This window comes from Budorcas taxicolor, chromosome 10, assembly GCF_023091745.1.
Source record: "Budorcas taxicolor isolate Tak-1 chromosome 10, Takin1.1, whole genome shotgun sequence".
In the NCBI taxonomy this organism is placed as follows: Eukaryota; Metazoa; Chordata; class Mammalia; order Artiodactyla; family Bovidae; genus Budorcas; species Budorcas taxicolor.
Window position 1 is genome coordinate 15695337 of NC_068919.1, and position 24980 is coordinate 15720316.

A 24980-nucleotide genomic window follows, 5' to 3' on the forward strand; every position below is an offset into this window, starting at 1 on the left:
GAACTAAGCTCTCCGCTCTGGCTGCCAGTCCAGCCAGCTCATGTCTCTGCCCCTCCCCAGCCTCAGGGCCAGAGGTCTTGGCATTGGAGTCAATATCCCCCCTGCCCCTGCAATGACTGGAAACAAGCCCCTCCTGGAGAAGGGCACACCAAGGGCCCAGGATCACACAGGGGCTTACGTCCCAGACGGACCTGGAACCCGGGTCTCCTGACTCCCAGCCGGCACCCTGAGCAACTACCCACAGCCCTGGCTTTAGGTGAGGAAACTGAGGCTCAGAGCCTGGAGGGGCTGACAGTTCAGTTCATCTGACACAGTCTCTCCGACTCAGCGAGCTCCCTATGCCAAGCCCGTGCAGGGCTCTGAGGGCACACAGAGCAGGGCATCCTTGCCTGGGTCCTAGGAGGGGAGCTGGAAAGGCAGAGGACCAGCTGCCCCCAGGGTAGGGTGAGGAGGCTGGTCAACGCTGCCAGCACCGCTCTGATTGACCTTCCCATCTCTGTCATTGCCCCCTCCAGCGTCAGGCACCCTTCAACCCACTCCAGATCACATAACCAACTTACTGCGCCTCAGACACCACACCCAGAACCAAGGTTAAGAGGTCAGTCAGCATATGCACTGTATACCAGGCACTGTGCCACATGCCAGAGCTGGGGAGGGAACCAGCTCCCAAAGGGACCCAGAGAGACCCTGGCAGGCCCTGCACACCCACTCCCCACCCTCTGCTTGTCTCACAACGTTCAGAGGACACTGAGGGGATCCAGCCAGCCTTAACCCTGCTCCCAGCTCTTTTCCCATATCTCCATCCCTTGAAAAATCTCCAGTGAAGTCCATCCCCCAGGTCTGCCCCCCTCCCCCCACCAGTCTCCTCTCCCTTAGGGCATGAGGAGGTCTTCAAGAGTCGAAGCCCCTCTTTTCAGGGATCCAAGAGCATACCAAGCCCTTTCCCAAGGGGCTCCCGTCCTGAGGGAAGGCTGGGGGCTGTAACTCTCCCTGGCATCTGGCAGAATCCAGTTCTTTCCGCCGCTGGGTGATGTCACCTATTGTTGAAGGGCTGTGCTTTTTATAGCTTCTGCCGCAGCTAGGGAGGGCGGCTGGCAGGCGGCAGGGAAGGGCGCTATGGGTTTCCAAGCCTCATGCTCCCAGCCCTTCTCCAGCAGCCACAGAGAGAGGTTTCTGACATCTCAAGGAGAAGAGAGAGCGATCCCAGGAGAGTGGGAGGAGGGGAAGGGAGACGGGCCCCTCTCTTGGGCTCAGCATCTTTCCTTTCCCTCTGTTCCACTGCTCTTCCATCCAGCAGCTGTCTTCACCCAACACCCCCCCAGGAGAGGTGATGCTCCCCACCCCGCCAGGAGCTGGGGGTGGGCTGGGGCAGGATGTCAGCCCTGCTGGAAGCAGCCGGAAGCCACCCACCCCCCTGCCCTCCTACACACACATATAAACTTGAGAACCAGTACCTCTTCGAGCTGGAAGGGAGCATCGCACTCCTTTTAGAGATAGAAGCACATAGCCCCGAGAGGCCTCACCGGTGTGCCTGGCAGCTGCAGAGACTCCACCAGTGTGGAGGGGTGGCTCAATCTTTAGGCAGCCAGGCTCCCAGATCAGTGATCTTACCAGCTTCTTTAACCTCTCTGGGCCCCGGTTCCCCTGCTGTAAAATGGTTTATCACGAGAGCAAAATGAATCTAGTAAAAACTTCATAACCATTAATGTGGGCCAAGGCGTCTAGATATCCTGTCCCAGTGAGGGCAGGCTGGAGGGCTGGGACAGAAAGAGACCCTGATTCTTTTTTTTTCCAAAATTCTTTCCATTATGTATGTCACTTTGTGCTTCTTGAGGCCCCAGTAGGCCTTTCATCATTGGTTTCCCAAAAGGACTAAGCTGAATGCTAAGCCTTAAAATCTAGGAAAGAAATCCCCACCAGGCCCCCCTCTTCCAATTCAGGACTAAAGGGGTGTTTTGCCATCTACCCAGCTCACTACTGGCCAAAGCGAGAGCTAGCATGCCCTCCAACGGGTGACTCATTGCTGAAGCTGCTGATGGTCAGAAGGCTTCTGGGCCTCTCAGCTTCTTCTGTTGGTTCATTCATTTAACAAGCGTGTCTTAGGTGTCTATGATGTGCCAGGCCCTGTTCCTTGTCCTAGAAATAGGGCAGTGGATTTAAAGACCCACCCTTGAATGGAGGAGTTGACCATCAGTGAGAGGCCTGGAAGGTTGTCTGTGCCCCAGATGGGGTAATTTTTAGATTCTTGGGGTCATGGAGTAGCACCTCTTTCTTGGAATAGATGAGCAGAAGGACGGACCACACCCTCTCTAGTTTGCCAGATTCCATCCAGGGAAGAAGGAAGGGATGAGCAGGGGTAGGGGTTCAGAGGAGAGAAACAGGGCATTTGGCCTGGTTCCAATCCAGCCTTTGAATCCCAGCTTCTCCCTTCCTAGCTGTGCAACCTGGGCAAGTTCCCTAACCTCTCTGTGGCTCATTTCCTTACCTATGTAAGGAGAGCCATTAATAATAACAATAATAATGATGATAAGTAACACATAGCCCTTCCTGCGTCCAACCTCACGTTTACCATTTCATTTCATCTGCTGGCAGCCCCTTCATAAGATTCTCAACAGCAGATGCTCAGTCATGCTCTCTTCTGGACCCTCGGTTGGCCTTTCTCTCCTCCTTCTCTTTGGAGCGATCTGTTTCCCACATTAGGAACCAGTTACGTGGTCAGAAGACATCAACGTTAAGGCGAACTTGGAGGCTCTACCTCTTGTTCAGGCTAGTGGCGATGCACTCTGTTTCTAGTAGCAAACCGAATAGTTGGAGAGAAATACGGAGATGGGTGTTCCAAGACCTTCTGGGCAAGACCCTCATGATTTTTTTCTTCTCACTGCAGAAAAGACAAGAGAAGAGTTGCTCTGACTTCAGCTCTAGGCAGTGTACCTGTGGATTTGCTGGATGGAAATCCTGGGCTCGTGGCTATGTAATGTAGTACAGCTTAATTGGATACTATCGGAAGGCAGAAACTATAGCTTATACTTGCCCGTTCCTCCCTACACTATACCAAAAAGAATTGTTTTTTAAGTAAATACTAAGGAGTTGGAATCCATATCTTTTCCTAGCTACTTAGGACCACTATGAACTTCCGCTCCTCTGAGCTCCTATACCACAGATGTAGGCAGTAAGTACTATTTGCTGTAGCTATGTAACAAGCAGTTCCCCTAACCAGGGCATTCTGTCACTTAGTAACAGTGTTCTCAGAGGGGCTGAGTAGGCCCTGGGCCTAAGTCACTAGCAGCCACAGTCCTCAATGTATCAGAAAGCAGAAAGATCCAGCCAGACACCTTCATAATCACATAATAATTTTAAAGAGGAAATGTATTTGCATTGCGTAAAATGGGGACAGACTTCTTACCACATTCATTGACTACTCAGGGGGCCACAAAGCACATATGAAAAATAGAAATCACATCTAAAATGGGACCTGTCTAAAATTTGTATATAATCCTTAGTTAATATTAAGCAAGCATTGTTATGGAGAAGGAAATGGCAACCCACTCCAGTATTCTTGTCTGGGAAACGCCATGGACAGAGGGATTGCAGGCTACAGTTCAGGGGGTCGCAAAGAGTTGGACACGACTTAGCCATTAAACAACAAAGCATTGTTAAGTATTACTAATCTGCTTGGCAGGGTATATAGTTTATTTCATCTTCATAACAACAATAACAGTAGGTGTAATTATTCTTACAGTTGAGAAGACTGACATTCAGAGAGGTTGAACAGTGGCTGAAGTCTCGCAGCTAAGGTCAGAGCCTGGGTTTGAATGGAGCTTGTGGGCCACAAAGCTCTCGCATTCTCAGCCACGTGCTCCCTCCCCTGTGCACCAGGACACTTGGTTTTGCAGCTTTATGAACTGTGCCTTTCACCCACCTTGCCTTAGCCGTGTCTGCCATCGACCCTGCAAGACTGTGAGCTACTGGCTGAGGACTGGCCCCCAGTGTCCAACACGTTGGCTTGATTGTAACTGAGTTTAACTAAACAGGGCTCTGACTCAGGGACTTATGAAAGGGACAGTCCCAGACACAGCTGGCTTAGCTGGAGAAAGCGCTTTTGCCACTTCTCCCCGCCCCTTCCTTCCAGAAATCCAATTTGGCAGACTCTACTGGGTTTCCTGTTGAAGTAACCGCTTCCAGAGCAACCTGTGAGCAGATCTACCTACCGCACCCATCCATTCTTTGTTCCCAGCAAATCCCTCGAATGTTTAGGGATTGGAATTCCTTTCCAGCTACTTGGGCCTTTTGTGAACTCCAGCTCCTCCTCTGAGCTCCCATTGCGTGTGCTGCCAGCAGTTAGCTGTTATGGTGGATCAAACAGAAGTAGTCTCTTTTCCCCAGTGATAACATTCAGTGGTGTCAAAAGCAGAGAAGTCTGGAAGATTAACGAATACTGTCTCAATATGCAGCAAGGCTTCCCTTGTGGCTCAGCTGGTAAAGAATCCGCCTGTAATGCCCAGACTGGGAAGATCCCCTGAAGAAGGGAAAGGCTACCCATTCCAGTATTCTGGCCTGGAGAATTCCATGGACTGTGTAGTCCATGGAGTCACAAAGAGTCGGACACGACTGAGCGACTTTCATTTTACTTTATGCAGCAGAAGAAACTGGACCCCAGGAAGCAAAGTGGCTAGAATCAAATGGGGTTTTAAGGCAAGACTCCCCTTTCCTTCCCTGTGGGGCATGTTCCATCTGAGACCCAATTCTAGCAGTTAGTGGTGAAAACAATTCTTGGCTTCCCCCACTGCAGCCCTTTGTTCCTCTGGACTTGGAGCCAGTCCAGCGGCTGTGCCTGGGCATATACACCACCTGCCCCCCACCCTCCCCTTGGCTTAGCCCCTTCATTACCAGGCAGAGCTGTCACACCAACAAACCAACCTGTGTGGGCGGCTAGAAAGCCTCAGACTCACAAGGACCCTGAAGTCCAGATTCATTCAACCCTAACCTCTGAAAGGTGTGTATCTCTCGATTTATCATCTGGATGAGGAGCCTGAGCCTCAGAGAGGTTAACTGGCTTATCTAAGGTCATCTAGTTGGGCCCTGGATTACAGCCTGAGTGGACCCACTCTTCACAGCTTCCCTGGTGTCTCTACTTTACCCTGCCTGTGATGTGACCCAGTGATGCCTCAGTTAGCTGGATCCTCAAGAATCGGGCTGTTCTGGAAAAAGCGTTTCTTCTGAGACTCAGCCCAAGCAGGGCTGCTCGGGTCCAGCCTCTGGCTTCCTCTGTCACCCGCTGGCCTGCTCCACACCAGCCAGGCTGACCCACCCCTAATTTTCCACCCACTGTGCCTGCACCCACTCACAGGAGTCGTTTTTCTGTCTCCTCATCTTTCCCCACATTCCCAACCTGTCTTTTCAAATGCAGGTCAACATCTCTTCTAACCCTGCACCTCGTGGATCTTCCCATCACCCTCCAGACTGGATTCAGGCTCCCCTATCCCTGTGCTCCCATGGGCTGTCTGCCCTGTGACCCCACTGTGTGCCAATCAAGCGCAGGCATGGGATGACCTCAGCTCCCATCCCATTGATACCCAGGGCTTGGCTCATGAGAGGTGTATATGGAATGAGTGAGGCCCAACTTTCTGTTTCAAAGATTTTCTTAAAGGCCAGATTTTCTCTCCTGTCTCAGTCAGTGTGTGTGCACGGAATGCCGCAGGTTCCTGTGTGTCTGTGCTTCTCTGCTGTCCCCAAGATACAGTATGAGGTGTCCGTAGACAAGATCTTTTGTCCCCATACACCTCCCCATTGGCCTATCTTCCTGCCCCTTAGAGTTTCATCCCCTTGACTCTGAAAGCATCTCAAGCTTCCTGTCAAGTGCAAACAAGGGTAGTCTATCAACATGGAAAAAGATGCCCCGTATTGCTAAAAATCAAAGACCTGCAAATCCAACAGCAGGGAGATGGCGTTCTTGAAAGTGAAAGTTGCTCAGTCCTGTCCGACTCTTTGTGGGGTCATGGACTGTATAGTCCATGGGATTCTCCAGGCAAGAATACTGGAGTGGGTAGCCATTCCCTTCTCCAGGGGATCTTCCCAATCCACGGATTGAACCCAGGTCTCCCACATTGCAGGCAGATTCTTCACCAGCTGAGCTACCAGGAAGCCCTTCTTGATCCAAGGACAAAAACCTGTGGGCTTTTTAATGTCTTTTTTTCTCGATACTGCGTGGGGGCTGCTCTCTAGTTGCCGTGCACCATGGGCTCCTCGTGGCCATGGCTTCCCCTGCGGTGCCGCGTGGACTCTAGGGCGCACAGGCTCCATGGTCGTGGTGGGCAGATCTAGTTGCCCTGTGGCATGTGGAATCTTCTCAGACTAGGGATTGAACCCGTATCCCTTATATTGGCAGGCAGATTCTTTACCACTGGACCACCAGGGAAGTCCCCAAAACCTGGTTTTGAAGGTACAGTTTTAGAGATATACGTAAAGAAACACAGACTCTGCTGGTGAAACCGGAGACAGCTTTGAAGGACAATTTTACAGGGACTAAAAAAGTGAAACACTGCTAGGCATGTGTCTTACAGGAATACTCCTGGCCGTGCCCAAACTTGCATGTCAGGCCTCATCATCACAGAATGAATTGCAACAGTGAGAAAAGTGGGCAGAGCCCAGGTGTCCATTCACAGAAGTTGATTAAATCCATCATGGCACGGCCACAAAGCAGCTGTCCTTCTGGCCACTTAAAAAGCTAAGGCAGGGCCACGTGTAGTGGTGTGGAAAGATGCCCACCAGCTCTCGTTACACGAGAGAAGCAAGTCGCTGAAGTGTATGGATCATAGCATCCCTTTGGATAAAAAAGAAAGAAAGGGGAGGGTATTGAATGTGTGGTGTGTGTGTGTGTAACACAAGCATTTTTTAGTCTCCTCTCTTCAACAGTCACCTTCCCCTGGGACACTGCAGGACAAGAAGAATGTGTGTCTTTTTTTTTTTTTTTTTGGCTCTGCCAGGCCTTAGTTGCAGCACCCAAACTTCTGGCTGCTGCATGTGGTATCTAGTTCCTTGACCAGGGATTGAACCCTGCATTGGGAGCACAGTCTGAGCCACTGGACCACCAGGGAAGCCCCAAGAACGCATGTCTTACTGACGACTACTGAGTCATCTACCTTGGTGCCCACTCCACCTTCTCTGCCACTTCTCTGTGAGACCTCATCTCATAAGGCCTTTGCAGAGGGCGGTCAGGGAAAGACCAGGGAGCACACTGGGTCCCCTTTCTGTCACCTCCCTCCCCCCAGCTGCCACCAGCATGCTGGGCTGTGTGGAGTGTTGGGCTTTCCTAGAGAGCTGGGACAACCACAGGAGATTATAATGTTGAGGATGGAAAAACATTAAACTGTCCCCTAATTATAAACTTTTTCTCAAATATGTTTTTTGGAGCCGAGAATGGTGCTCCCAAGAGTAACCATAAATCCCTGGCTAGACCTGGAGCCTCCCGTGGCCGGTATGCTCAGAGCTGGGTCTTCAGGGGAACACATGTGTGGGAAATACTCATTTCTATACTCTGAGGATAAAGTGCCAAGAAAGGAAACCACATCAAGGGAATTCCCTTAGGGACACCCCCAGTTGCCAGCCTTGCTCCCCTGTCTTTGGGATTGCCTTTGACTTTCTTTAGTATACTTCCTTTATTTGTTCTGAGCCATCATGATTATCTTTGGCTAATATTTCATATTGCTATGACATATTATTTCCCTAATAGTGGTCACTTAGAGTGTTTCTGAATTTTCTACATTGCAGTGAACATCCTCATGCATGGAGATTTTTGCTTATATTGAAATTTAAGAGCGAAGTTACTAGGTCGAAGAATATAATCCAAATGTCTTTATAGTTCCTACTAAAGGCAGAACCGGAGAAGGCAATGGCACCCCACTCCAGTACTCCTGCCTGGAAAATCCCATGCGTGGAGGAGCCTGGTAGGCTGCAGTCCCTGGGGTCGCTAAGAGTCAGACACGACTGAAGTGACTTAGCAGCAGCAGCAAAGGGGGAACAATCTACTAAAGATTGACAAATTGTTTCCAAAACAGAGTTACTCTGATTTGTAATACTACCATCACCAATTGAATCCATAAGCTCCAGTATAATCTTGCCAACACTGTTTCTTTCAGTTGGCTGTTTTATTAATAGAAGATTATAAATGGTATCTCAAAGCTGTTTCCCCGTTTTTCTCCTTTCTTGGAAGTGTGGAGTTCAGATTTTCAAAATATTTGTTATAAAGGTGTCCTAAGCTGTAAGCACATGTGCTTTTTCCTCTCCACTCAGTTAGATCATAATAAATAGTATTAATGATTACGATGATAATTATAACAAGAACTATAATCCCATAGGTCTTTAGAGCATTTTATACTTGACAAGTTTTTACAATCAGTAGCTTATTTTATTTTGCCAGTAGGCAAGGCAAGGTAAAAACTGAACCTCCCCCCCATTTATAGTTGAAACTGTGCAAAGTATGTTTGGCTTGAGAAATAGCCAACATTAACATAATCAAGTGGTAATTCAAAGATCGAATTTCCCTGGTAACACAGTGGTATAGAATCTACCTGCCAATGCAGGAGGCGCGGGTCCAATCCCTGGGACAGGAAGATCTGGAGAATGAGATGGTGACCCACTGTAGTATTCGTGCCTGGGAAATCTCATGGACAGAGGAGCCTGGCAGGCTATAGTCCGTGGGGTCCCAAAAGAGTCAGACATGATTTAGCAACTGAGCAGGCATGTGTGCAATTCGAAGATGACAGAGAAATTGCTCACTTTCTCTCTCTGGGGTCACATGGTCACTCCTCTCTCTAAATTCCACCTTCCTCTTTCTTCCCACTTGTTTATCAGCATCCGCAAGACTACATCCAGGCTCGACATGCTTTCAGCTCAGCGTCCAGCACCTCACCCTTCTCTGCCCCTTAGTTCATCATCTTCAGGAGAGGCCCTGGGCCTCGCAGCCTCCCAGATGGGTTTCCCTCTGCTCAAGTGTCCATTCTGGGTGGGGGACAGAGTGAAGGACAGGCCATGTGGTACAAACAGAGGCGCTGAGGCTGAAGGCATTCATAGAAGGGCATGGGAAGGGAAACAGAGATAGGCTTTGAACACAGCACTTGTTAAAAGTTGCTCAATGTGTGGTCCTCTGGGCCTGGCTAGACAGAAACAATAACAAACATGCCAGGGATAGTAGTTGCCAAGGTCTGCAGAGACTTCTTAGAGAAGATCCTCCCAAAGGCACAGAGAAGATGGTCTCTTCTCTCTAACCACCCTTTGCAACCTTCCCTCATGCCTCAGCCTCCTCCAGGCTCTGCCCACTGCCCTGGCCAGGAGGTGTCTTACTAGGCAGATCTGGCGTCCAAGGAAGGGGCAGCAGGGGCTTCTCCTGGCCCTGTGCCCACCAGCCTTGGCCCTCCATCCGCTCTGCAGGTGCGGATCTGGGAGATCCCCGAGGGCGGGCTGAAGCGGAACATGACAGAGGCTCTCCTGGAGCTGCACGGGCACAGCCGGCGTGTGGGACTGGTCGAGTGGCACCCCACCACCAACAACATCCTCTTCAGTGCTGGCTACGACTACAAGGTGGGCAGCCCGTGGGCACAGTGGCCAGCGCCAGCTCAGCAGGGAGGCAGAGGGAGAGAGAAGGGCATCTTTAGGGGGCTGTAGGGAGCACTGTTACTTTCCCAAGCCTGTTGGCCAATGTTACATCCATTCAGTCACTCATTCATTCGCTCATTTGACATGCACACAGCTGAGCATTTTCTGTGTGCCCGTCATTTCTGCGGTCCACAGAAGCTGGAGGCATCTTTACTGCCTTCTCCAGCCCTGATATACCAGAGAAGCATGCCCTCTCCATACCTGAAACTAACACAACACTGGAACTCAACTATTCTCTAATAAAAATTTTAAAAAAGAAAAAAAAATACCCACTCTATGCCCACACTCTCTACCTGACCACCTCTTAACCGAGAAGTAGTCTCTACCCTCCTAGTAGGAAAAAGAAGAACCCAAAGCTGCTGGCAGGGAGAATGGAGCCCCAGATCCTACCCCCAGGTATGCCCTCAAAATAGATATGGAACCCAATGAGGAACACTCATCCTTCTTGCTAGAAGTAGGAACTGAGCCCCAGCCGGGGCTGGGATCTGCCCAAGGACAGTGGTGGATTTGTGTGGCGGGGACACAGCCACCTTTGATGTAGAGCCCACCGATATGGCCCCCATCCCAGCAAGGCGACCCTGCACAGGGCGTCTCTCCCAGCAGGGCTGAGCCTGCCTCCTGCGTGTCTGCCCTCCCAGGTCCTCATCTGGAACCTGGACGTGGGTGAGCCAGTGAAGATGATAGACTGCCACTCGGACGTGATCCTCTGCATGTCCTTCAACACTGACGGCAGCCTGCTCACCACCACGTGCAAGGACAAGAAACTGCGCGTGATCGAGCCGCGCTCTGGCCGCGTCCTGCAGGTGAAGCCCCGCACCTTTCTTGAGGGGTAGGCAAGGTATTGGGAGCTGGGGCTCTGCTGTCAGCCAGCCCTGGAAGGAAGGACTGTGACAGTCTTCCCTGTACCGCCCTGCACCTCTGGGGACCAGCCCTGCACCTCTGGGGACCAGCCCATTTGTTCTGGGCCCTTCTCTGCTCGTAGGAGCGCTGCCTTGTTCTGGATGCAGAGGGACCTCGGTAGCCTCTCCCATCTCCACAGACTCCACCCCCTCCGCAGATGGGATTCTTCTGCCTGCTCTGAAGGCCAAAGTGGTGACCCCTTTCTGCACATGAATCCCTGGGTGCCCATCATGGGCACAGGAGGAGGGGACTTTGGACTCACTGCCCAGCCACCTGCATGGGATGAGATGGTAGACGGTGCCAGCCTCAGGGGCGGTTCCAAGTGGAGAGGTGGATGGTGAATTAAGCTCCAGTTTTGGTCCTTGATTCTGGGTCTTGACTCCGAGGAAGGGATTAGGTGCCATTTTGGAGTAAGAAATTTACATTTCTTGAGTACCAACTTCCTGCTAGTAGTGGCACTAGATGGCTTGGAAAATTTGGATGGGATCTGAGGTTTACCTCCTAACACAAGCAAGACTGATGGGTTTATCTTGGAAAAATCCAATACTGCAGGACCAGAAAGTCGTGTACAACAACTGCTGTTTACAGACAATATCACTGTAGTTATTAGTGTCATCAGTATTTACGCAGAGCTCACTGTGTGGCGTGCACTAACTGTGGCCTCCGCGTCGCCCTCCCCCCACCCCCATTTAATCCTTGTGACGGTCCTCTGCGGTGGCCGCTGTTGCTCTTCCTCTCCGTTTCCCTCATGGGAATACTGCTTCTTGGAGAGGGACAGACCTGAATCTCAGAGTTACAGGGGGAGCTAGAATTCAAACCCAGCCAGGTGGACCCCAGAGCCCATGCTGAGCAGAAAAGATATGAAACAGCAGAGACCTCCAACCTCCATCCCACACCCAGAGAGGGTGAGGGACTCCTCCATGGTTCTACTTTTTGGCAGAACTTGGAACTAAAATCCAGAGTGAGTGACGCCAGCCCGGCTCTCTGCACTGCCCACCAGCCTCTGGTTCCTACCTGACGCTGACTCATCCTGGCAAAGGGCCGCTGTGTGTTAGGAGGAAAACGAGGTGCCCAGAGGGAGGAGCAGAGGCAGAGGACGGCCCAGTTAGAAGGAGATCTTGGTGAAGTGAGTCAGCCGGCAGTGACCCAGCGTGAGTCCTGGTCGTCCTGAGCCTCAAGCTCCGCATCCTCAGAGAGCCCTTGCAGTAGGCATTGTGGTGACGGGTGGAGAGATACCTCAGTGAGGGCACTTGGCACCCAGCCCAGTGCCAGCCCTGCCTGGGGCTTGGTCCGTGTCCCCGTCCGCTCTGGGATATGGCCTGGTTTCCTGGTCCCAGGGCTCCATGCTCCACAGCACCTGTATTCATTTCCTGCGGCGGCTATAACAAACTACCGTAAGCGGGGAGCCTTACAACAGAAATCGATCCTCTCGCACAGTTCTGGAGGCCAGACATCCACGGGAAGGTGTCCCCAGCTTCCGGGGGCCTCCTTGGCTGGTGGCCCCACCAGCCCAGTCTCTGCCTCCGCAGTCACGCCACCTTCTCCCTTCTGCATCTGTGGAATCTCGCTTCGCCTCTCTCTTCTAAATGAGGACACTAGTGATGGCATTTAGGACCCCTGAGGATGATCCAGGGTGAATCTCCCCATATCGAGGTCTTTCACTTAAAATCACATGTGAAAATCACCCTTTTCCAAACAAGGAAACATCCACAGGTTCAGGGAGTCGGGAAATGGATGTGTGTCTGGGGCCCTCCAGGCAGCCCAGCCCGTACACTAGTGTCGGGGGCCTGGCTCACCAGCTCTCTGATTCCATCAGGAGGCGAACTGCAAAAACCACAGAGTGAACCGGGTGGTCTTCCTGGGGAACATGAAGCGGCTTCTCACCACGGGGGTCTCCAGGTGGAACACGAGACAGATCGCCCTCTGGGACCAGGTCAGCCGCAGGAGGCGGGAAGGAGGGTGATGTCAAAGGGTTGTAGCCCCGGGGCCTGGCTGGGGTTGGGGAAGGTGAGTTGCCGTCCTGCCTGGATACTGATCCTGGGCCCCCGCCTGCAGGAGGACCTGTCTATGCCCCTGATCGAGGAGGAAATTGATGGGCTCTCTGGCCTTCTGTTCCCCTTCTACGACGCTGACACCCACATGCTCTACCTGGCTGGAAAGGTAGTGGAAGGTGGGGGAGGGACGGGGGCAGCCTGTGGGAGACCTCTGCCCCCATTGGGCCCTCAGTCCCTCCCTACCTCCCAAGAAGAGCCTAACCTCTGCCCTTCTCCCGACCCAAAACAATCCCACCGTCTTCTATCAAAACCTGCCCTTGCACTGGATGCTCCTTTTACTCAGGTGTCAGTGACTGAGGATCCCTTGGGGGTGGACTGGAGGCAGATTTTACAGGGGAATGAGGCTCAGAGCCTGGAGTGCATCATCCCTAGTGATGGGATTTGAGGCACCTGCCAGGAGACCTTGTTTGTCGAGAAGACTGTCCATATGCCCACCAGCATACACCCCCCCACACACACCACCCCACCACCCCCAGCGAGTCCCGCATGGCATCCCCACTGGGGCCTAGAAGCCAGGCTTCCATGGCCTTTTGAGCGTCTTGGGGGCTTGTGGAGGCTCTCTTCAGTGGCCTCCTGGACCAGGATCTGCTGAACCCACCCCTGCCCCTCCTTCTTCCTCCCCTCCCTCTCCCCTGGCCCCCAGGGTGATGGGAACATCCGGTACTACGAGATCAGCACGGAGAAACCCTACCTGAGTTACCTCATGGAGTTCCGCTCCCCGGCCCCGCAGAAAGGTCTTGGTAAGGGGGCCCTGGGGCTGCCATGCCTGTTACACTATGAGAGGAGAGACTGGAACTGAGCTCTTGGGTCACCTCTCCCCCACAATGAAAAATCAGCCTCTGAAGCTCAACTCATGGACCAGTCAGAATAGAACCTCCAAGTGCTGCCCTGTGAAGGTCAGCCTACTCATCTTCAGCCAGCCTGTCACTGCCTATTTGACTGGTTCCATCCATCCACGGTGCTTGGCGTCCGCTGCCATCTCTGGCCATCAGCAGCCTGCAGGGTTGTGCACGGTCCCTGCATTCCTGTCTGCAGATAGGGAGGCTGAAGCCCACTGTGGTTCTGACATGGTGGAAGGAGGTTCAGTAACTACAGCTCAGAACCAGGTCCAAGTGCAGGCCCCTTCCTGAAGCTGCTGGGAAGCCAGGACCCCCCAGTCCCCCGAAGCAGCTCTGTCCCTGCCTGAGAAGACAAGAGGAATTCCAGGGGTCCCCTCCCCACCTCCCCAGGCTCTTCAGGTTCTCAGGCAAATCCCAGAGAGGACTCCAGAATTGACGAATGTAGTGTCTGGTTTTCACGCCCACCCTCTCCCACCACTAAAGCCTTACTGTGAAGCCTTTGTGCCCAGGGACTCACACTGACAGGGCATCCGACTCAGCAGTCCGCCATGTGGGGTCCAGATCACCCAGTGGAAGAAATCTCTGGAGTGGCTCTATTCCCTTCTCTCCTTAGAGCTTGAGTCTGGCTTCATCCTTCTGAGGATCTGGTGTTATGGACAGGGCCTGAGGGCCAGCTTCAGAGACATCAGGGCTGCAGGGGCCTAAGGGCCACCCCCCCCCCCCCCGCCCCCCGCCCCAGTGACCAACAGCAAACTGGAAAGCTAGAGATAGGCCTGAGGTCCTGATGACCATTCCACTGACTTCACCCTTCCCCAGGACTCTGTCACCCCCACCTCCCTCATGGTCACCCCATCATCAACTAGTATAACAAGCAGCCTGGACTTTGGAGTCCAAACTAGGTTTATACTCTGATTCAGCTGTATCCTTAACCCCTCTGAGTCTTAGTTTCCTCATCTGTAAAATGGGATTAAACCTACTTTGAAGGGCTGTTGTAAAGCTTAGAGATCACTTATACAAAACATTTAGCAGAGTCCCTGGCTCCTTCTGCTCCTTCACACAGTCATTCAACAAACATTTATTGCCTACAACTGTGTGCCCAGACCCTAGCTTAGTCCAGGGGTACAGTAATAAATAAAACAGAACACGGCCTCTCACTGCCCACTGAAGGGAAGACAGACAATAAACAAATATGTAAGGAAAATATTGTATGGTAGTAAGTTCTAAGAAGAGAATCAAATGGGATCATAGAACAGAGAGTGAGAAGGACTGCTTTAGATGAGGTGACTGGGGGAAACCTTGCTGTGGAAATAACATTTTAAACTGCAATCTGAAAGGCAGGAAGGGGGAAGAGTAGTGCCAGCAGAAAAAACAGTTAGTGCAAAGGCCCTGAGACCAGAAAGAGCCTGGCATGTTCTAGGAGCAGAAGGGAGGTCAGTGTGGCTCAGCATAGACTGTGGAACAGGTGGCAGATGGGGAAAGTGTTAGGAGATTAAGCTGGATAGGTGGGCTGGGGCCAGATCCCATGGGATGCATTAGACAGGGTGTATGAGAGTTCTCCAGAGAAACAACCAAATGTATTTATAAAAGAGGAATTGCAAGGATTTGGCTCATAATTACAGAGGCTGAGAAGTCTCACCATCTACCCTCTCCAAGCTGGAGCCCCAGGAAAGCCAGCGATATAATTCAGTTCAAGTGTGAAGGCCTGAGACCCCGGGGAACCAATGGTACAAAACCCAGTTCAAGGGCAGGAGATGAGATGTCTCAGCTCAAGCAGCAAGGCAGGAAAAAAGGGCAAATTCCTCCTTCCTCTGCCTTTTGCTCCATGCAGGCCCAGAATGGATTGGGAGATGCCCACCACCTACTCTCACTGGGGAGGGTCATCCACTTTACTGAGCCCACTGATATATAACGTTAACCATCACACAGGGGGAGGAGTTGGGATTTCATTGGGAACTCTTTGTAGAATTTTATTCTACTTGGGCTGGTGGGTAGGTGAGAGTGGGACAGTGTGACATGATCTGAAAGGTTAGTTTGAGATTGCTGTGGCTCCTGTAGGAAGAATGGATTTGGGAGGCTGGATCTTGAGAGGGCAGGAGGCAGGCAGAGAGACCAGTTAGGAGGCTGTTGTGGACTTCTAGGCAAAAGAGGATGGTAACTAGGGGGATGGCATGGAGATGAGGATGGATCCGGAGATGTTTAGAAAGTTGGGTCACCAGGACTTGGGGAGAAGGGAAAGAGGGGGTACTGAGGATAACTATTTCTGCTTGTCCTCCTCACCCGAGTTCACTGTTGAGCACTGACCACGAGCCAGCCACTTTCTGCAGGCTCTGGGTGGCTACTTAACTCACCCTGGGCGGGTAACATAGCTCTAAGTGGCAGAGCCAGGACTCAAACCCAAGTCTCCTGGCTTCTCACGGAACCACGAAGCCACTTCCCTCCAGGTTCTGGAATTCTCTGTTCTGGTAGAGCATCTTTCCATTCCAGATGAGGAAAGGTAGAACCTTCAGTCATATTCACATCCTGGAGAAAGAAATTCATGTTGTCTGTGCTCATCACTGCTGGGCAGTTAACAAGCATCTTCACACTCAGTCTCATGAGGGGCCACCACTGGACTCCTCTAGGCAACCAGGGAAGCTAAGGCTTAGAGAGGCAGTGATTTGCCCAAGGACTCCCAGCCAGAAAGGAGGGGAGAATCAAGATTCAAACTCAGGATCCTGTCCCACCCCGAAGCTGGTGTGTCTGACTCCACACCGAACTGCTCCCCCAGCAGGTGTTCAGCTGATGCAGCTGTTAGGGCTGTTGTGTCTGGCGCCCACACGGACACACATGAACACACGCAGACACGCATGCACGCACGTGTGCCTGTCAATCCTAGAAAGCACATGACGAAACAGCAATCTTGGGCTCCATTTAAACCTCTGAGTGCACAGGAGAGTGTTCTCCTTTCTTTCTTCCTTCCTTTATTTTATTTCTTTATTTTTGGCTGTGCTGAGTCTTTGTTGCTACTGGTGGGCTTTCTCTAGTTGCAGCAAGCCCGGGCTACTCTCTGGTTGTGGTGTGCAGACTTATCGCGGCGACTTCTCTCGCTACACAGCACTGGCTCATTAGTTGCAACTCATGGGCTCTAGAGTGCAGGCTTAGTAGTTGGAGCACATGAGCTTAGTTGCCCTGAGACATGTGGGATCTTTCCAGACCAGGGAGGGATCGAGCCCATGTTCCCTGCATTGGTAGGTAGACTTTTAACCACTGGACTACCAGGGAAGTCCTCACCCTCTTTCTTTCTCTGTGAAGACTGGGAGCACAGAGGTTTTGGGAAGCCAGTTCATTTCAGCAGGTGATGGGCTCTGGGGTACGTAGAGTCACAGCACTGTGTAGCTGTGGGCAAAAGCCCCTTTCCCTCTGCCCCTCAGGAGTCTCACCTACAAAGAGATTGGATTAGATTCAAGTAGTTGTGCAGCCCCTTTCAGGTCTCAAAGGCCCCCAGTTCGACAGTACGCACCTTGGTGAAACAGGTCTGGCCCATGGGGCTTATTAGACAAAGCCTGACTCGGGAAGCCCCCAGCCCCTTCCTGTCCACTGCATGGGTCCTTGCCTCCAAACCTAGTGCCCTCCAACTGCACCTTTCCCCTGGCCAAGGTCATCAGGAAGAAGGGTTTCTTGGGGGGATTCCTGGGACCCCATGCAGCCGTGTGTGTGCCTGTCCACAGGGGTCATGCCCAAGCATGGGCTGGACGTGTCTGCCTGCGAGGTGTTCCGATTCTACAAGCTGGTGACTCTCAAGGGCCTCATAGAGCCCATCTCCATGATCGTGCCCCGGAGGGTGAGTGGGGCCAGGCTGGCTGCAAAGGGCCCCTGGCATTGAAAGCTAACTTCCTCACTACTGGGGCTGTGAGCCTGGAGGAGCTCAGAAGAAGGAGGTGTTTTCCTGTGGATTGGGGTCTTCAGGCCTAATTTGGGGTGCAGAGGGTGAGGGCCACTCCAAGGTGAGGGCAGTCTGGTTTCCTAACAAAGGCAAGGTGGGACTTCCAAGTGGGAGACACTAAATACAAAGACTCGGAGCAGAGAGAGCAGGTATGTGGTTGGAGGTCAGCGAAGGGGAGACTCTGACTGGAGAGAAGGGGCCTTCTCAGCAGTCCCCCACCTGTCCACTCTTTTGCTCCACCCCCACTGCAGTCGGATTCCTACCAGGAAGATATTTACCCCATGACGCCGGGCACGGAGCCAGCTCTGACCCCTGATGAGTGGCTGGGAGGCATCAACCGAGGTACCACTGGGGGTGGGCTTCCCAGAAGAGAATGGGAGACTGAAATCTTGGCCGTCAGTCTAGCCCACCCCCTTCCCCTTGCATATCCTCCTCGTTGAACTCGCCCTCACATCAGCCAACTGTCAGGCATGGTGTCCTGAGAGCCACCATCACTGGAGAGTCCACAGGATAGCTGGTGAGAATACATGCCTTGCCTTGCTTAGATCCTGTGTTGATGTCTTTGAAAGAAGGCTATAAGAAGTCCCCAAAAATGGTGTTCAAGGCTCCCATCAAAGAAAAGAAGAGCGTGGTGGTCAACGGAATAGATTTACTAGAAAATGTCCCACCCAGGACAGAGAATGAGGTAAGAAAAATAAGTTATTGCCTCCACACACACTGGCAGAGTGAGACCTTTGCATTTCAATTATGAGCTTCAGGCCCTTAGGCCAGCTCAGTTCTGAGGCATTTTTCTTTCTGTGACAAATACCGTAAGTAGCCTGCTGTGGGCTTCTGTTGCCTCTGACCCCAATAAATAGAGGCTGGGCTATGGTAGGATATTGATGCCCCTCCCCATCCCCACAAATCCCAGAACCTGGAGTTACATGTCCCCTTGTGAATCCATATCAGAATGTTGCTGTCATCTGCAGTTGTAAATTCCTGGCTCACGAGGGAAAGCCAGCCTCATGTGTTACAGCACGGCCTTCCTCCCTGGCATGGCAGCTGCCGCGAGGTCTGATGATTTCCTGTTTTTGTGGAAGAGGCTGAGTGTTTCTGAAAGTACTCTTTGTACCATTTGGAAAGGGAGCAGCTCTCTCAGGGCAACCAGAGCTGGGCCTTGTCCACGCCCCCCAGAGGCCTTGCCTTCCACCACACCCTTGGTCCCTGGCACAAATACAGTTCAGCTCAGCCAGGATTCGTGGAATGCCCACTGTGTGCCAGGCCCTGGGCTGGATGCAGCTGAAGTGGAGATGCTGCAGGGAGCCACCTGCATCTGGCTCTCTCATTTCCTGGCTGTGCCTGAACATGTTTCCTGACCTTCCTAAGTCCATTTCCTCACAGCAAAGTGGGGATATGAAATGCTGTGAGAGTTAAAGAGATCGTCCCTAAGTATCTAGCACTTTTCCTGCTCACATGCAATGCACAGAGAGGCTAACTGCATTAGCTCTCGAGAAGGGGGTGACAGAGGATGGGATGGTTGGGTGGCATCACCGACTCAATGGACATGAGTTTGAGCAAGCTCTCTCTAGGAGATGGTGAAGGACAGGGAAGCCTGGCGTGCTGCAGTCCATGGGGTTGCAAAGAGCTGGACATGACTGAGTGACTGAACAATGAGAACCATGTAACAAGTTACCCCAAGACTTAGGGACTTAAATCCCACAAATGTTTTATTATCTCACAGTGTCTGTGGGTGCCTGTGACTCAGGGCTCTCATGAAGGTGTGAACTGTCAGCCAGGGCTGCAGTCACATCTGAAGACTCGCCTGTGGAAGGATCTGCTTCTGGCTTTCCTCACTTGGTTGCTAGCAAGACCCATTTCCTCATAGGTTATTAGACTAAGGGTCTCATTCCCTCAAGAGCTGACAGCGAGAGGCCTCCCTCAGGTCCTTGCCACATGGACAGGGCAGCTCACAGCATGGCCTTGAGGAAAAGAGGGTGTCAAAGGTGGAAACCACAGTCTTTTTGTAAACTCACCTTGCAAATGGCATCCCATCACATCTGCCATATTCTATTCATAAGAAGCAAGTTACTGGGTTCAGTCCATCCTTGAAAGGAGGGGGATAACATGGGGGCCATCTTATAATTATCACTGTTGTTCATAAAAGTATGATCATTCCTGACCACCAAGGCTTAGTCTTAAAGGTAAAATTGACAGGTAAATTTTTAATTGCTATAAAATATGTTTCTGTGCCATTTTAGAGGGATGCTCAGATTTCTAAGGCTGGATGAAACTATGATCAATGGGATTTGCTTCAAAATAATCACCCAGGAGAGTGGTACAGGGGAAGTAGGTAAAAATAAAGATGAAGCAAGAGTGGTTACATGTTATTTGCTGAAGTTGGAAGTTGGGTACTTGGAGGTTCATGGTGCTTTTCTTTCCACTTTTGTATATATTTGGCGTTTCCTTTAAAAGAAGTTTTTTATGTACCCTGACAAGGTAGGCATAGTTGAATTGTTGCAAGCCTAGGGCCTCAATAAGAGCCTGAAGTTTGTTCTAGTACTGGGTGTGGAGAGGGCAGGGTTGAACAGCAGTTACAGGGAGTGAGCTTGTCTATATGAATCAGAACAGAGGACCTGGAGAAATATTTTAAAGGGTCTCTAAGCAAACAACACAAATGCCACAATCTATACACTACAGCTTGTGTCCTTTCCTCCCTGGGGGGAAAAAAATTTGCTCAGAGGCTGGTAACTCTTGTTTTACCTTTTACCCACAATTTTAATACAAAAAACTAGAAACAATGAATGAGAAATTGGTTCAGCATGGGTAGCTTGACACACGGGAGGAGACATGGCTGTACAGCTCTGCAATTTTACTGAAACTCACTGAACTGACACTTAAAATGAGTGAAATTTATGGCATATGAAGTATACCTCCATAAATATGTTTTTTAAACAAAAGCTGATCCGAAAAAATTATACAAGGAAACTTTGAGAGCTTGGAAGGCATTAGGTATATGTAGAATTATTTAGCGTGGGACATATAGCGTAATATCTCTCAAAACAGAGGTAACTAGAACTGGTTTGTTAATATAAATTTTTTCCAAGTCAGTTAAAGGAATGAATCATATAAATGATACATACATTCTTTAAACAGTTTATTTTTGTTTAAAATATAAAACATATACATTCATTCCACATGTTTTGATGTAGAATCAGGACCTTCCTTTTCTCTCGGGACATCCCAGTTGGGATCTTCTATGTATCTGTCAAATAAATCGCATTTTAACTCCAATTTCCATTTTCAGTGTTTTTTTAGGTGGAATGAGAACTTAAAGTCAATCTGAAAACAAAGCTCTTGTTTTTTCAAAGTTTTCCCCAGTGTTTTTTTTAAAGACAGGTTTATTGAGGTGTAATTGACCTGCCGTACAATTCATCCTTTGTAGGGTAGAGTTCCATGAGTTTTGACATATGCCTACAGCCGTGTAACCACTACCATACAATCAAGATACAGAATATTCCTCAATCTTTTGTGTGTATATCATCCATATCTATCAGTAGCAACTTTTTAGCACCCCCTCTTCATCAAGATTCTCAAATGCATTCAACTTAGTTTTTATAGAAAGAGCCACTCTCTTTTTGTATTTCTATTTCATCAGTTCATGTAGTATTTAAATTATGCAATTACAAAGACAGCTGCAACTCACACTGGGCAGTTGGAGGACCAAGACAACTGTGTTGGTAACATTCAACTCAAGTGTGTGGGGTCCTTCAGGAGCCTGCAGAGGCTGTGTTGTGTGGGCCAGTCTGTTTTATGGAAGCAGTGCAGAGGGTGTTTAATCCAGGGAGTCATCTCAGCAAAGGTGTTGTCAGATTCCTATGCTTTACTCACGGCCACTCCAGCAATGCCCAGTGCAAATTTCGGGGTGCTGTGCTAGTCCCCCATCAGCAGGAAAAATACCATTCTATATCCTGACCTTAAGGAAAAGAGAAGAATAGGCGGAAGCCTATATGAATAGAAAGAGAACTATATGAATCTTAGGAATTAGGTATTCTTAACTTCCTTGGTGAATCAGTGGTAAAGAATCCGCCCGCCATTGCGGGAGACACGGGTTTGATCCCCGGCCCAGGAAGATCCCACATGCCTCGGAGCAACTAAGCCAGTGCTCCACAACTACTGAGCCAGCACTCTAGAGCCCTGGCGCTGCACCTATTGAACCCACGTGCCACAGCTGCTGAAGCGCATGAGCCTAGAGCCTGGGCTCCGCAGCAAGAAGCCTGTGCACCGCAACTAGGGAGTAGCCCCCGCTCTTGGAAGCTAGGGAAAGAAAGCCCGGGGAGCAACGAAGACCTGGACAGAAATCAACATTTCTTTTTTTTAAAGAGAAGGATATTATGTATGCAATAGATAACTAATGAGAAGATACTGTAAAGCACAAGAAACTCTACTCATTGCTCTGTGGCGACCTAAATGCAAAGGAGATCCAAAAGAGAGGGGATGTATGTATACGTATAGCTGATTCACTGCGGTGTGCTGCAGAAAGCGACACAGCAGTGTAAAGTGACTCTGCGCATGTGCGCATACTCCAGCTCTTTGCAACCCTCTGGACTGTAGCCTGCCAGGCTCCTCTGTCCATGGGATTCTCCAGGCAAGGACGCTGGAGTGGGCTGTCATGCCCTCCTCCAGGGCATCTTCCTGACCCAGGGATTGAACCACCACCTCTTACATCTCCTGCATTGGCAGGTGGGTTCTTTACCACTAATGTCGCCTTGGAAACCCCCAAAGCAACTATACTCCAATTTAAAAACAAAAAAAGAGAGAGAGCCGATACAAAACATTTCAGAAAGCTTTCCATTCTGAATGGTAAGTAAATAAGTTATTAAGGCTTGAAGCCCTAAATGGGTAAGCTTAGGATATCTGGCCTGTGTGGATTGGGCCCTTCCTTGGTGATCTTGGATCAGGGTCCTTTCTTTTCTGCCTCACAGGGTGGGGTGCGGTGGGGTGGGGTGGGGTGGGGTGGTGTGGGGCTGGGCATGAGTAGGAGCAGGAGTGGGCATGAGTGAGCTCAGTCTAGAGATGGGAGAGTGGCCACCTGAGTCACCTCGACCCGGGAGTGGGGAAGGGGTGGGAGGCCTGAGTCAGAGGGACAGAGGCTGCATGGGGGGAGGGGCGGGGTACGGGTACCTCTCCCCCCGCGAAGGTCACCTTCTCACTTGTTCTCTCCCACCCTTCTGGCCCCTTCTCTCGTCCACACCAGCTCCTTCGAATGTTCTTCCGGCAGCAGGATGAGATTCGGAGACTGAAAGAGGAGCTGGCCCAGAAAGACATCCGCATTCGGCAGCTTCAGCTGGAACTGAAAAACTTGCGCAATAGCCCCAAGAACTGTTAGCTCCCCGGCTGGGCTGCTTTCTAAGCCGATCTCTCCGTTGTTTCTACTCGTCCCTTAACTTCCCCTTCTCCGGTGACCCCAGAGAGAGCGCCAGGACTGGAGCTGGCGGAGAGCCTGAGGACCTCCCGCCTGCCACCTCAAGAACTGGAAGCTGACCTCTGACCTCTCGACCTCAAGCTAATAGGAGTCCCCAGCCTCTCCCAGAGTCCAGGCTGGCATCCCTTTCCCTGACACCCCCGGAGCCTCGGCTTCCCCTCGGCTGGGCAAAGGCTGTGAACTGCCCCCGACGAGTGCCCTCTGGGGACCAAGGAGCGCAGAGGGAAGCCAGAACCCCAGTAGTCTTAGAGGTTGAACTTGTCCCCGGCAGAGGGGGCTGCCGGGACATCTCCGCGCTTCCTGCTGGGGCTCACGGTGGCCCTGATGGACGCGCAGTAAGGGCTGGATTGCAGGCATCCGCGGTCTCCCTCCCCTCCCCTACCTCCCTCGCCCTGGGCAGTCCCGGAAGCCCATTCGCCTGACCAGGGTTGCAAGCAGCCCAGCTCCTTCCTGTCTCTTGCCCCCTCTCTCTTATCTTCAGGGAATTAAGAGGATCCTTCACCAAGGCCATAATGACCCCTTGCTCTCCCCTGATGCTCTTAAAGCTCTGGCAACGCCCTTTTCCTGTTCACTTTGTGAGGCAGTCAGGGTAGGGAATAGTGTCCCCATTTTACAGATGATAGAACTGAGGGTTGCTTTGGGGAAGTGACATCACTGAGTCACCCAGCAGGTGAACAGTGGACCCAGGACCAGTGGCCTGGGCGCTTCCCACTGCATCAAGATGCCAATCCTACAGGGGCATCACCAGGGCCCAAGTCTTGGGGGAGCAGGAGGACTGCTGGGAGCCTCCCAACAGCAGTAGTGCTGATGGGCCACACCCCTCCCCCACACTCAGTATCTCTCCGACCTCCTGGCCTCCACCCTTTGCTCTCACCCCCCAGGTGACTCACTCCAAGACGAGGCCTCGTTCTCCTGGAGGTTGAGGCCGAGGAGGGTAGAGCTGGCCCTGGGAGGGCCGAGCAGTGGCCTGCTGGCCCCGAGGGCTGCTCTGCACGCGTGTCCCTCCTCCCTACTCTCAGCCACGGTCAGCCTTTCGCTTGTAGAAGGACCACAGCCCCTAACATTGGTGTAGCACTTTAAGGTTTACACAGCCCTTTGACATATAGGATCCCCTTTGAGCCGCATCTCAGCTCCCAGAGGCAGGGAGTATTCTCCCCACTTTGCAGATGAAAACACTGAGAAGCAGCTCAAGGCCACAGGACCCTGGGAGATGCCACATTTCACTTGGTCTACCATTTTCTTTTTTTCCTCCTTTTCTCCCTTCATTTCTCATTACTCACAGAGTGTATGAACACTGTTCTCAGAAAAGTCACAGTTTGAGGGGGGAGATCTGGTCTGGGGATTAAGAAATGGGTGTCTACACCTCTCTCGCATTAGCTAGAACCTCTAGATGCATTGTGCTCTGCACCTGCTTGTCCCACAGCCACCCTGCAGAACATCCATCCACAGAGGTGGGGCTCCCTAAGCCCCTCCAAGTGACCTGGGCAGGGAAAGCCCCCCAAACCCTCAGGCTTTTTCTCCAAGAGCCTTCCACGCTCACAGCCAGCTAAAGCAGGGTCTCCTCACCCCCCCCAGACCCGGCTGCTAGACTGCGTCAGCTCACATCTCCTCCTCCCCACACTTCTAAAGCTTTTTTTTCTTCCCCACTGACCTTTGTGGTCTTCTGTGATTATTTATGCTGCCTCCCAAGGATAGAATTGAAATAAAATGTTTTCAAGTTGTCAGACCTGGGCGCAGCCGGCTCGTTTCACCTGGGCGGTTCCTCCTCTTGGTCGCCGTGGTGTCCTGATGACCAACTCCCCAGCCGCAGCTCTGTTGCTCCTCTGCAACAACAACCCATGTCTGTGTCTACAGGTGTGACTTCACACCTCAGCACTGCTGACATCTGGGGCCAGATGATTCTTTGCTCTGAAGGCTGTCCTGAGCACGATCAGCTCTTTAGCAGCATCCCTGGCCTCCGCCAGCCAGATGCCACAGCAACCCGAACCCCGTCATGATAAACAAAAATGTCTCCAGATATCACCCAGTGTCCCCCCTGGGATGTCAGATTTGTCCCCAGTTGAGAACCACTATTCCGCATCCACATCCAGCCCTGTGTTGGGGTCCTGAGGACACCTACATTGTACACTGGATGCTGCTCCACAGTTTACAAA

At 51.5% G+C, this 24980-nt stretch overlaps 1 protein-coding gene across 4 annotated transcripts in view; it reads left to right on the forward strand.

Moving 5' to 3' along the window:
• The window catches only part of CORO2B (coronin 2B), a 150337-nt gene extending 125786 nt beyond the window's left edge, over positions 1-24551 (forward strand). For all 4 annotated transcript variants that reach the window (XM_052646147.1, XM_052646146.1, XM_052646149.1 and 1 more), the window contains exons 4-12: positions 9427-9576; positions 10290-10454; positions 12368-12484; positions 12607-12711; positions 13249-13345; positions 17152-17264; positions 17618-17708; positions 17912-18051; positions 22600-24551. In XM_052646147.1, coding sequence (XP_052502107.1) covers positions 9427-9576; positions 10290-10454; positions 12368-12484; positions 12607-12711; positions 13249-13345; positions 17152-17264; positions 17618-17708; positions 17912-18051; positions 22600-22731 — 1110 coding nt within the window. In that variant the 3' untranslated portion in view covers positions 22732-24551. The remainder of the gene's footprint in view (positions 1-9426; positions 9577-10289; positions 10455-12367; positions 12485-12606; positions 12712-13248; positions 13346-17151; positions 17265-17617; positions 17709-17911; positions 18052-22599) is intronic.
• The last annotated feature ends 429 nt before the right edge of the window (positions 24552-24980 follow it).